We start from the raw sequence: 11,023 nt of genomic DNA, 5'->3' as shown, positions 1-11,023 counted from the left end.
AGAAGCAGGCAGATATCTGAGTTTGAGGCCAGCCTGGTCTACTTAAACAGTTCCAGGACAGCCAGGGCTACACAGAGAAAAACCTGCCTTGAAAGAAAAACAAAAGTAAATTAAATTTTAAAATGTTTGTAAACAAATTAAAAAATGCAGGGCCCTAGACTTCCCAGGCTTCTGGAAAGGCAGTGTCGCCCCCTTGGGCACTTAGCTGTCAGGTACAGAGAGGCAGAAGGGGCTCCGCTCTCACTAGTGTGCAGCTCTTTCACAGACTGGGAGCAGAACGGCATAAAGGGTTCCCGCAGTGGAGATGGGAAAACATGCCTGAGAAGAGACAATGATTCTGGTCCTTGAAGCACAGACAGAACCTGGAACATTAACATGGGCTTCAGATGTTGAAGGAGCTTAGTGAGGCTGAGGGCCAGTGGATCCTCTTACCTGTCCCTGGGTTGGTTCTTCAGACTGTTTGGGGACATGCTGCTTCTCTTCCCTTCAGCAGCCAGAGTGCTGTGGACGCTCAGAGAAGTCGGTCACCTATCAGGATTCTTTGAGCAAGCACAGCGCTGGGCAGGAAGCAGTGATACATTGGCCATAGCTGTAGTGGGTGGAGTGTAAACTGAAGAACTAAAGGAAGTCTGAGAGCTCAGAGATCCCACAGGGATCCTGGCAGTCAAAATTACCAGACCTCCTCTTGGTTTGAGCCCTTGACTGAAGTCTGACCCTGGGTAGGGGAGAACTCCAGCCTAATAGCAAAAGCTACTCTCAGTCATGGCCAGGTCTTTCACTGGCTCCCCAGGTGGCTGAGGCTGTAATTACAGGCTAAGAGATGGCTAGGACTCTGACCCTCTTCTGCCTGACTGCACAGGTGATCCTGGCACTGTCAAGCCATCTGGGGGCTGTGGAGTCAGAGAAGCAGAAGCTGCGGGCTCAGGTGCGGCGCCTGGTACAGGAGAACCAGTGGTTGCGTGAGGAGCTGGCAGGTACACAGCAGAAGCTGCAGCGCAGCGAACAGGCGGTGGCTCAGCTGGAGGAAGAGAAGCAGCACCTGTTATTCATGAGCCAGATCCGCAAGCTGGATGAGGATGCTTCCCCAAATGTGAGCCTCAGCTGGCCAACATCCAGTACCACATGCCCACTGATACCTGTGCCACCTTCTCTGACACTCATTCCTGTCTTCCTTTCCAGGAGGAGAAGGGTGATGTCCCCAAAGACTCCCTAGATGACCTGTTTCCCAATGAGGATGAGCAGAGCCCAGGTAGAGAAGGCCACTTAGCTCTGGGTTGAGGGAACCAACAGTCGTGTAAAGTCCTAAAGGTCACAGGAGATGGAGGATTAGTGGCATCTGTGTTTTTTTTTGTTCATTTCCGATCACATTATCCCAGCATGTTATGACTTAGAAGGCAAGTCTTCCCTGTTGCATCTTATATCCCTGAGTTCTATGGTGAGCATGGGGCATGCTTAGCAGGTCTGGGGATCTGAATTTGGCTCTACTGTTAGTTTATTTCTGGGCCCCCCTAGACAGTCAGAGAAAACTCATCCAGGGCCTTGCTGAGCTGGTCATGATTGCCTCACTCATAATGCAGATGAGATGAAGGGCTGGGACTCACTCCTTGTACAATAATTAGACCTACTCTGTAAGTGCAGAAGCTGAGGCAGGCTGGTGGCTTGCCCAGGAACACATGGGCAGAAAGCTAGGCTGACATATGCCAGCCTAGCTCAGAAAGGAGAAGGTACATCTAACTTCCTGTCTTTGGTCTTGTAGCTCCCAGCCCTGGAGGAGGGGATGTAGCTGCACAGCATGGGGGCTATGAAATACCAGCACGGCTCCGTACCCTCCACAATCTGGTAATCCAGTATGCTTCACAAGGCCGCTATGAGGTGGCCGTGCCCCTCTGCAAGCAGGCACTGGAGGATTTGGAGAAAACATCAGGCCATGACCACCCTGATGTGGCCACTATGCTGAACATCCTGGCACTGGTTTATCGGTAAGGGCCCTCTGGCTGTGTGGGCACACTTGTATCCTTCCAGATAGATGTCTCAAGGGACAATTGAGCAGCCGAGGAAGGGCCTGCATATATAGAGCTGGCCTCCAGCTGGAAATAAGCCTGTCAGAGCTTTAAGAAAAGATTGGCTGTGAACAACAGCAACGTGTCACCTGAAAACACCAGGGTCACAGGGAGTCAGCATAGCTTCCCTAGGCACCCAGGCTTGAGTATGGGCTTTGAAACATCAATTGGAAGCTGGGTATGGTACTACACACTGTAATTCCAGCACTTAGGAGGTAGAAGCAAGGCAATCAGGAATTGGTTACACAGCTAGTTCAAGGTGAGCCAGGATACACGAGACACTAGAAAGAGAAAGGATGAGGAAAGAAAAGTGGTGTGGGAACATAAATTGGCCCAGAACTCAAAATGGGTGACAGGGTTTCTGTGGCAGAAAGTGACAACGAGCCAAGGCACTGGGGTCACTTAAAGTTGAGTGTTGCTCAGGGGTCTGGGTATGAGGTGAGTCCTTAGTGATATGTGATAAACTGCCTAATTCCCGCGCTCTCAAGGGCAGGGCTGTCCAGGCCTCCCATGCTCTGAGTTGCACTCCTGTCATGACCTCAGGAGGAGTGCCTACGGGAACTGCGGGCCCCTGGGGGCAGGCTTCGGCCTGGAGGACATCCCTGAATGTCCTGCCTGCTCCCAGGGACCAGAACAAGTACAAGGATGCTGCACACCTCCTCAATGATGCCCTGGCTATCCGGGAGAAGACACTGGGCAAGGACCACCCAGCTGTGAGTAAGAATTGGATTGAGTGTGGCATCCTCCACCCCTCACAAATCCCAGCGTTCTTGCCTGTTGGGGCTCTGAATGAAGGCACCTCCATTGTCCTACACCCAGGTGGCTGCAACCCTGAACAATCTGGCTGTTCTGTATGGCAAGCGGGGCAAGTACAAAGAGGCTGAGCCACTGTGCAAGCGAGCACTGGAGATCCGGGAAAAGGTGGGAACAGATGGGGCTTAGGAGTGTTGGCCAGACAGAGTAGAGTCTGAGCAACTCTGACCACAGCCACGGACTCTTCCCAGGTCCTGGGCAAGTTTCACCCAGATGTGGCCAAGCAGCTCAGCAACCTGGCCTTGCTGTGCCAGAACCAGGGTAAAGCTGAGGAGGTGGAATACTACTACCGGCGGGCCCTGGAGATCTATGCTACACGCCTTGGACCAGATGACCCCAATGTGGCGAAGACCAAGAACAATCTGGTGCTCTGAGGCTGGGTGGAGGCTGGAAAGGAAGGAGGCAGGGAGAGAGGGCTGATGTCCAGGAGGAAGGAGAAGGAAAACTAAGGTCCCTGTATGCCGCTTACCCACTGTCTTTCCTCTCCAGGCTTCCTGCTACCTGAAACAGGGCAAGTACCAGGATGCAGAGACCCTGTACAAGGAGATCCTTACCCGTGCTCATGAGAAGGAGTTCGGCTCTGTCAATGGTGAGTCCATGACTACCACATGCCTCCAGTTCATTCAGCAGAGACCCTACTCAGCCAGGAGCATCCAGCATAGTACTTGGCTTTGCAGACCATCCTGTCTAGAGTTTGGCAGGAAACCCAGCCTCATCTGTGGATGGTGCCTGCAGGAACCCACTCATCTAATTCAAATTGGAAAACCCCATGCTGAGTCATCCCCCCTTTGTTTTTTTTTTGTTGTTGTTGTTGTTTGGTTGGTTGGTTGGTTTTTTTTGTTTTGTTTTTGTGAGATAAGGTCTAACTATGTAGCTCTGGCTGTCCTGGACTCACTATGTAGACCAGATTGGTACCTGCCTCTGCCTCCCAAGTGTTGGGATTAAAGGCATGTGCCACTATGCCCAGTCTTTTTTCTCTGCATGACAATTGCCGTTTACTTTGAGAGCTGGTTCAAGTGTCTTCCCTTCTCAGAAAAGCCTCTGGCCCCTATGACAAGCCATTTCCTATTCCCCATCCTCCAGCCTGGCCCCTCTTTCAGGCCAGGCTTAGAACAGTCTCGGGCCAGTTTTCAACAAGTCTCTGATCTGAGGCTTGTAAGGGCTTGTAAGGGCTTGCCATATCACTCCTAACCCCACCTCACTTATAGCCATTTGACACAGACCTATGGCCTGTTCATCTGGGTGCAGCAGAGGGTTAGTGATGTTTTGGGTTTGCTTCTTGTTCATCTATTCAGCAAAGCCCAGTGCTGGTCCTGGTAGCTTCCTACACACCTCTGTCCCTTTCCCCAGACATTATTTAGTCCCTGTCCAGCCCACCTGTAAAGACCTATATGACAGGCAGGTGATAGTTCCTTATTTCCTCCTAGGAGAGAACAAGCCCATCTGGATGCATGCAGAGGAAAGGGAGGAGAGCAAGGTAAGTAGTGCTGTGGGCAGAGCTTGCATGTGTGGGGCGAGTATGAGGTTGGGAGGTATGGAGCTGAGAGCTTATTTCCATCCCTAACTGACTGGTCTCTCTCTCAGGATAAGCGCCGGGACAGCGCCCCCTATGGGGAATATGGCAGCTGGTACAAAGCCTGTAAGGTTGACAGGTGAGGGCTGATAGGTCTGGGTCAGGGGTAAAGTGAGGAAACAGCATCCTTGGTCAGTGAGACCCAGGCCTCACGCTATCCTTTCACCTCTGAGATACCTCTCTTCTGCTAGCTCATCTCTCAAAGCCTGAACCCAAAAAGACTGTGTACTGGGAAAGCTCCCCTGGGACTGGTTTGCTCACTCCTGGGTCTCCTAGCTTCTGGTCGTGTTGGCAATGTCCTAAGAGAACTAGAGGGCCAGACCAGGTTTCTAGCCTGAGAGTGGTTCTCTCAGGATGGGACAGAGCAATGGGTCTACCACAGGGTCAGATGAACAGGAAAGGGCAGATTCTGGATGGCCTGTTGGTCCCCGGAACCCCCTGTGGGACTCCCTGCTATCTGTCTACAGTCCCACAGTCAACACCACTCTGCGAAGCTTGGGTGCTTTGTACCGGCGCCAGGGCAAGCTGGAAGCTGCACATACACTGGAAGACTGTGCCAGCCGTAGCCGCAAGCAGGTGGGCCTCCATGGTGGGAGAGGGTGAATAGGACCTTTGAGGCCCCACGTGTGCTTCAGCCAGGGCCTGATGCTTCCTGCCCCCTTTCAGGGCCTGGATCCTGCCAGCCAGACCAAGGTGGTAGAACTCCTAAAAGATGGTAGTGGTGGACGAGGAGACCGCCGTGGCAGCCGAGAGGTGTCTGGGGGTGCTGGGCCTCGGTCTGAGTCTGACCTGGAGGAGTCAGGGCCTGCAGCTGAGTGGAGTGGGGTGAGTGTGGGGGGCTGAGATAGGGTGTAAGGCTACAAAGAAAGTAGGGCCTAGAGACAGTTCTTCCCCACAGGATGGCAGTGGCTCTCTGCGGCGCAGTGGCTCCTTTGGGAAGCTCAGGGATGCCCTGAGACGTAGCAGTGAGATGTTGGTCAGGAAGCTGCAGGGGGGTGGCCCGCAGGAGCCCCCTAATTCTAGGTGAGTTTTTGTTTCTGATCATATCCTGTTGGCTCCTAAGTGACTTCCCATCTCTCCCAGGAAACACTACCACCAAGTTTGCTTTATTCTGCCCTCCCTCCAGAGACCCAGCCTGATGTCCCTTTATTGCTTCACCATGAATAAATCCTGATTCTCTTCCCTCAGGATGAAGAGGGCTAGCTCTCTCAACTTCCTTAACAAGAGTGTGGAAGAAACAGTTCAGGTAAGAATGGAGGGCATATGGCCTTAAGCAGCTTAGACCCAGACCTCTAACCCACAGTTCCGGGCCCTTGGTCTGTGTATGTCCCCACCCAACTTTCTCTGGTGAGTCTTCATCCAGTACCACCAGCTCTGTCTGGTTCCAGGCCTGCTTTGAGCAGGGAGGAGAGAGGTACAAACAACTAGGGGCAGGCAGGAAGGGCATACAGCTCTTGCCCTGGGGCAGATATATAGTCAGCCAGTATCCGTTTGAATCTCTCGGGCCTGAGGTGTGAGCTAAACTTTAACTCTGGCCAGTCTTTGACTCACTGGATTTGGACTAGAGACTTGGATTGGGTCAGGCCCTTTTCATCATCCTATACTCTGCTGTGGCCCCCTCCCTTTACCCCTTCCCCTCAGTCCCAGCAGCCTAAGTCTAAGCCACATGCTCTCTCCTCTGCCCACAGCCTGGAGGCACAGGTCTTTCCGATAGTCGCACCTTGAGCTCCAGCTCCATGGACCTCTCCCGAAGAAGCTCCCTCGTGGGCTAAAGTTGAAGGGGCAGCCAGTCGCCAGAGCCTTCATCGGACACGATCCCTTACCCCAGCCCTGCGCATGGGCCTGCTGCTTGACCTGCCTGCCCTCCCAAGGACCCCTGTCTTTTCTGTTCAAACTCAGGGTAACCTCTTCCCTTGTCATCTCAGCCCTCAGCCAGGGCCCTTGGAAGCCGGGTCGGCCGGCTCCAACTCTGTTCCTTATGTATTCCTTCCAGCAGGGGGCCTCTCTTCCCTACATTCAGGGCCTGTGGGAGTGGTGGCCTGCCTACCCAACCCCCAAAGCCAAGAACACTAAGTAGTTGCTGTCCCTCAGCATCTTCCCCTCCCCCGACTTCCGGCCGTTGCTTCTGTATATAGAGAAATAAGTTATTGGCCGTGTCATCCTCAGTCGTCCCCCTTTAGTCCACGGTATTCCCGGGCCGCCACCTGCCTCTCCATTCTCCAGTGGTACCGCCCAGGCCTTAAATCACCCCCGTTCCGAGTGGTGGTATCTCCCAAGCTCCAAGTTCTAGGAGCAGAGCCTCCGAAAGGGTTCCCCGACCTCCTCGCCATCCTGGTCTTGGAGGGATGTGCTCTACCCAACCTTGCAGATGCCCGGACTCCCACACAACCGGGCCCTGTGTTGGCTTCCGGACTTATGCACCGTCCTTCCCACCCAGCTCCGCCCAGGCATGGCCTGACCCCGCCCTGGGCACGGCCCGCTGAGCCATCCTGCCACGCCTTTCTTGCCTCAGCTTCTCCTGTACCCTCCACACACCCCCGCAGTAGGAGGGGCTACCCTATTCGTTGGGCGAGGCAGTCGCTCTCTATTTTCAGATGTTGCTGTAGAAATAAAGACGATTTGAATCTGAGCCAGGCTTGTTTTGAGAATGCCCAAAGCCCCTGAGCATCCCTAGGTTGGGGTGGAATCTGAAAGAGTGAGGGACACAACACACACATCATGCCCTGTCCTTGAGGCTTGAACTAATACTCTGCCCTTGTCCCGAACTGTTTGAGGGGATACTACAGATTTGGGATTTCTCCTAAAGCATGCTCTTATGGGGTTCTAGACAATTCTGTCTTTGATGAGTTCTACACCTTAATACGTTCTTGGACTGAATTGAATGTCCCGAGACGATTTTTCCCTGTATGTAATTAATACTGGTGGTGACAGTTCTGGGACGGGCTGCGGAGTGTTCATCCCATGAAGAACGCCGAATAAGTCAAGTTTCTCCGGTCCTAAATACCTTGTACCTTCTCGTTTAATGATTTCAATCTGAGAACAAAGAGGGCGGCTGCCTATCTCAGAGGTAAACCCCCACCTACCCCGGCGCGAACAAGAGTCTCCAACCAAGATTCCGCAGCAGGTCGTTCAGTGGTTGGAAAGACTACAGACCCCAGAAGGCAGTTCATGGGTGGCGACTGAAGCGCACGGACGCTTGGGTTGCCTGGGTTGCGCCTGCGCAGCAGTGACAAATCAAGTAGGAGACTACATGTTCCGCAAGGCAGCGCGGGGCAACCCCCGTCGGAAGTGTTTGCGCTTGCGCAGTGCGGGCGGGGCCTCTAGGGCGGAGCGGCCACCATCTTGGAACGGGAGGCGGAGCAGAGCCGACTGGGAGCGACCGAGCGGGCCACCGCTGCCGCCATGAACCCCGAATAGTGAGTGAGCCCCGCCCGCGCCGTGTGGCGCAGCCTCGATCATGTCTATGGGGCTATATGCTTATCGAAGTTGTCTGGCCCTGGTCAGAACTGCGCGGCGCCCCCACATCCGGGTCTCTCTTCCGCTGACCCCCCCCCACATCCGGGTCCTGCCCCTTCCCCCGAGAACCCCAGGACCCCGGCTCAGCACCCCAAGTTCTCTCAGCCAGGGCCCGGAGGCACAGCTTCGAAGGGCAGCACTTGGAGCCCGCAGCACCGGCTCTCCCAGACCTTTTCGGTTACGTGACCCTACAGATTGGGTCTCCCAGAGCCTCAGTTTCCCCACCCGCTGCTTGACCACGGGCAGGCGGTTTGGAGCCCATCATAATAGTTTTTGGTCTCCAGAGTCGAGTACTCTCAGTCGGGCCGTGAGCCTCTGTGCCTTTGACTTTCTTCTGGAGCCCGGTTCCCGGGGCTGGCCCAGACAGAAGCTGACCAGACAAGAGGGGAGCCCAAGCCCCTGCTAGAGTCACATACCTTGCAAGTCCTTCCCTCTGGGGTTGCCATTTGCCCTACCTGGGCCGCACTGTCCAGTCGCTCCCGGCGGTCCGTCCTTTTTTGTCCTCTCACCTTTACTCGGGCCTCCAGTGCCGCTGTCACACGGCTTCCCTCACCTGTCAGACTGCCAAAGAACTTTAGGTGAATGTGGAATTTGCTTGCTCCCTTAGAATGGAGTTTTTATTTCTCAAACCCTTTGGAGTAGATGGCCCACAGACAGTTTTGTCCCCGTGTTGTCTTCCCCTTCTCCGCTTCCTTTTTCTTCCCCAGCTCTAGGCCTCAGATTTCCTTGAGAAAGGGTGAAGCTCAGCAGGGTTAGGAGGGGAACAGAGAAGGGAGGCTGCAGGCTCTCAAAAGCTTGGCAGGCCTAGTTCCCAGCCTCACAGTTAGCCGATGCTTAGGGTAAGTCACTTCCCTTCTCTGACCTGGTTTCCTGGTAGTTGGAAGTAACACTCACTCTCTCTGTTGCATTGTGGTGGGGGTCTAATGAGAGCTTGAATTTAAGTACTTCACACAGGCCATTGAAGAAGTGTTAGCTGCTGTTTCTGTGGCCACTTGTTGACTGCCTCTTACTCGTGACTTTATGGCAGGCTCTTTCCCATTTGTTTTGGCTTCACGGGTTCAGGTTTTCATTTTTGGGTCCTAGGCTGGCACACTGTGCGGCCTGGTGTGGGTTTCCTAAATACTTCCTACCACACTAGTCTCAGCTCTGGCACCCAAGTGATTGTGTTTCTTGGCAAATATCATTCCTTGCCTTTGCCACAAAGTGGGAATTCAGACATAGCAAGCTGAAGGTTTTGTGGGTTAGGTTATTGGGAATAGTGAGGGTCTATTTTTCATCCCTTTTCAGGATAGTGGGAGGATCTAGTGAACACCATAGTACACCAGTCAGAAGCATGCCTCAAAGTGCTGTTGGGCTGCTGCAGGGGCAGGGGCTGGGGAGAACTTCCTGCCTGCCCTCATACCTTCCCATCTTCTCTTGCCAGTGACTACCTGTTCAAGCTGCTTTTGATTGGTGACTCGGGTGTGGGCAAGTCGTGCCTGCTCCTGCGGTTTGCTGTGAGTAAGAAGCACCCCCATGTCACCCACTCTGGGTCCTAGCTGGCCACTGGGAGGAAAAAGGGGTAACTCAGAACACAGGAGTTACCAGAGCTGCCAGAACAAGGGCCCAGGCCTCGCAAGTTGGGGTACTTAGAACTAAGGATTGGTGGTGAGGAGCACAGCAGGGGCAGAGAGCTGGAGGGGGGACTTCCAAGTAGTTCTTGGGCCTGTCTGTTCAGGCTGTTTCCCTTCCCCACCTTTCAGGATGACACATACACAGAGAGCTACATCAGCACTATCGGGGTGGACTTCAAGATTCGAACCATTGAGCTGGATGGTAAAACCATCAAACTTCAGATTGTGAGTATGAGTTTTCTCCAGCACTGAGACTGAAGGGTTTGCCTTGGGGTGGGGGCTCTCTTGTGGCTGACCTACCCTTTTTCTCCTGTCTCATAGTGGGACACGGCTGGTCAGGAACGGTTCCGGACCATCACTTCCAGCTACTACCGGGGGGCTCATGGCATCATCGTGGTGTACGACGTCACTGACCAGGTACTTCTGAATTTACCTCACAGCCTTGACTTTTGACTCTTGCTCCTCTTCCTGGCTTCTTTTCCTGTAAGCTTTCTGGAAGGGAGACCCTGTTCTGAATTGCCTCATAAAAGGGCAACAGGCCACAAAAATGGATCCTACCAAGACCCTGTTATGAAGTCTTGACAGAACCAGGCTTCATGGCTCTTGCTGCCTTTTTCTAGACTTTGCAGACTACCCATGTTTGGTGGTAGTCAGCTGCTCAGTTATTGCTGGGTCCTTGCTTCCTGATGGCTACAGACAGTTGGAGCAATTGTAAGAGTTTAGATAAGAAACTGTGAGCCCAGGGTAAGCAGAAGTTCTGGAATCCTGTATCTGGAATCCTACTCTGGTGGCTTCAGCAGCCAGAAATTGTCCCGACTGTCTTCCAGTGTAGCGCAAATTCTAATTGGTCTTAATAATAAAATCCCGGAGTCAGATATTAGGGGGTGAAAACTGAAAGATCAGAGGAACAGAGCAGCCAGCCACTGGTTCTTACTTATACAAAGTCCTCAGATGGAATGGGGTGTCCTGTCTCTACAAGTCCTCAGACTGAATGCCTTGACTCCTGTCTCCTCCCGCCTTATATTTTTCTCTCCACCCAGCCATATCCCTTCCTGTCTCTACCTCCCTGGTGTTGGGATAAAGGTGCATGACTTCCAAGTACTGGGATTAAAGGTGTGCGCCACCACTGCCTGGCCTCTATGGCTAACTAGTGTGGTTAGCTCTGCTCTGCACTCTGATCTTCAGGCAAGCTTTATTCGTTACAGCACAGACAAAACATCACATTACAGTTACAGAAACTTTCCTTGGTTGCTTACCCCACAAAATAGGAGTTTCACTCTATTGCCAGCCTGTCCCTCTTCTTTGGCCACCCTAATAGCTGGGGCTACTGGGTACCTACCACTGTGCCTGGCTTTTGATGCTCATGAGAAGTTACTCACATTCCTTTTTTTTTTTTTTTAATTTGCTGATTTTTATTGAGCTCTACACTTTTCTCTGCTCCCCTCCCT

General features: G+C 53.1%; 2 protein-coding genes across 4 annotated transcripts in view; both read left to right on the top strand.

Annotated features, from left to right (window-relative positions):
• The window catches only part of Klc2 (kinesin light chain 2), a 10,025-nt gene extending 2,950 nt beyond the window's left edge, over window positions 1-7,075 (top strand). For all 3 annotated transcript variants that reach the window (XM_026781388.1, XM_005351713.2, XM_026781387.1), the window contains exons 3-16: window positions 860-1,090; window positions 1,180-1,249; window positions 1,757-1,979; window positions 2,686-2,773; window positions 2,880-2,981; window positions 3,065-3,238; window positions 3,363-3,462; window positions 4,301-4,350; window positions 4,458-4,525; window positions 4,914-5,022; window positions 5,113-5,271; window positions 5,345-5,469; window positions 5,635-5,692; window positions 6,135-7,075. In XM_026781388.1, the coding sequence (XP_026637189.1) occupies window positions 860-1,090; window positions 1,180-1,249; window positions 1,757-1,979; window positions 2,686-2,773; window positions 2,880-2,981; window positions 3,065-3,238; window positions 3,363-3,462; window positions 4,301-4,350; window positions 4,458-4,525; window positions 4,914-5,022; window positions 5,113-5,271; window positions 5,345-5,469; window positions 5,635-5,692; window positions 6,135-6,218 (1,641 nt within the window). In that variant the 3' untranslated portion in view covers window positions 6,219-7,075. The remainder of the gene's footprint in view (window positions 1-859; window positions 1,091-1,179; window positions 1,250-1,756; window positions 1,980-2,685; window positions 2,774-2,879; window positions 2,982-3,064; window positions 3,239-3,362; window positions 3,463-4,300; window positions 4,351-4,457; window positions 4,526-4,913; window positions 5,023-5,112; window positions 5,272-5,344; window positions 5,470-5,634; window positions 5,693-6,134) is intronic.
• Window positions 7,076-7,762: 687 nt separating this feature from the next.
• Rab1b (RAB1B, member RAS oncogene family) overlaps window positions 7,763-11,023 on the top strand; it is a 9,900-nt gene continuing 6,639 nt past the window's right edge. The window contains exons 1-4 of the mRNA XM_005351711.1: window positions 7,763-7,862; window positions 9,386-9,458; window positions 9,705-9,800; window positions 9,897-9,992. Coding sequence (XP_005351768.1) covers window positions 7,849-7,862; window positions 9,386-9,458; window positions 9,705-9,800; window positions 9,897-9,992 — 279 coding nt within the window. The 5' untranslated portion in view covers window positions 7,763-7,848. The remainder of the gene's footprint in view (window positions 7,863-9,385; window positions 9,459-9,704; window positions 9,801-9,896; window positions 9,993-11,023) is intronic.

Source organism: Microtus ochrogaster, chromosome 8 (assembly GCF_000317375.1).
Source record: "Microtus ochrogaster isolate Prairie Vole_2 chromosome 8, MicOch1.0, whole genome shotgun sequence".
Taxonomy (NCBI): domain Eukaryota; kingdom Metazoa; phylum Chordata; class Mammalia; order Rodentia; family Cricetidae; genus Microtus; species Microtus ochrogaster.
The sequence above is the reverse complement of the archived record's forward strand: the minus strand, read 5'-3'. Positions and strand labels throughout refer to the sequence as shown.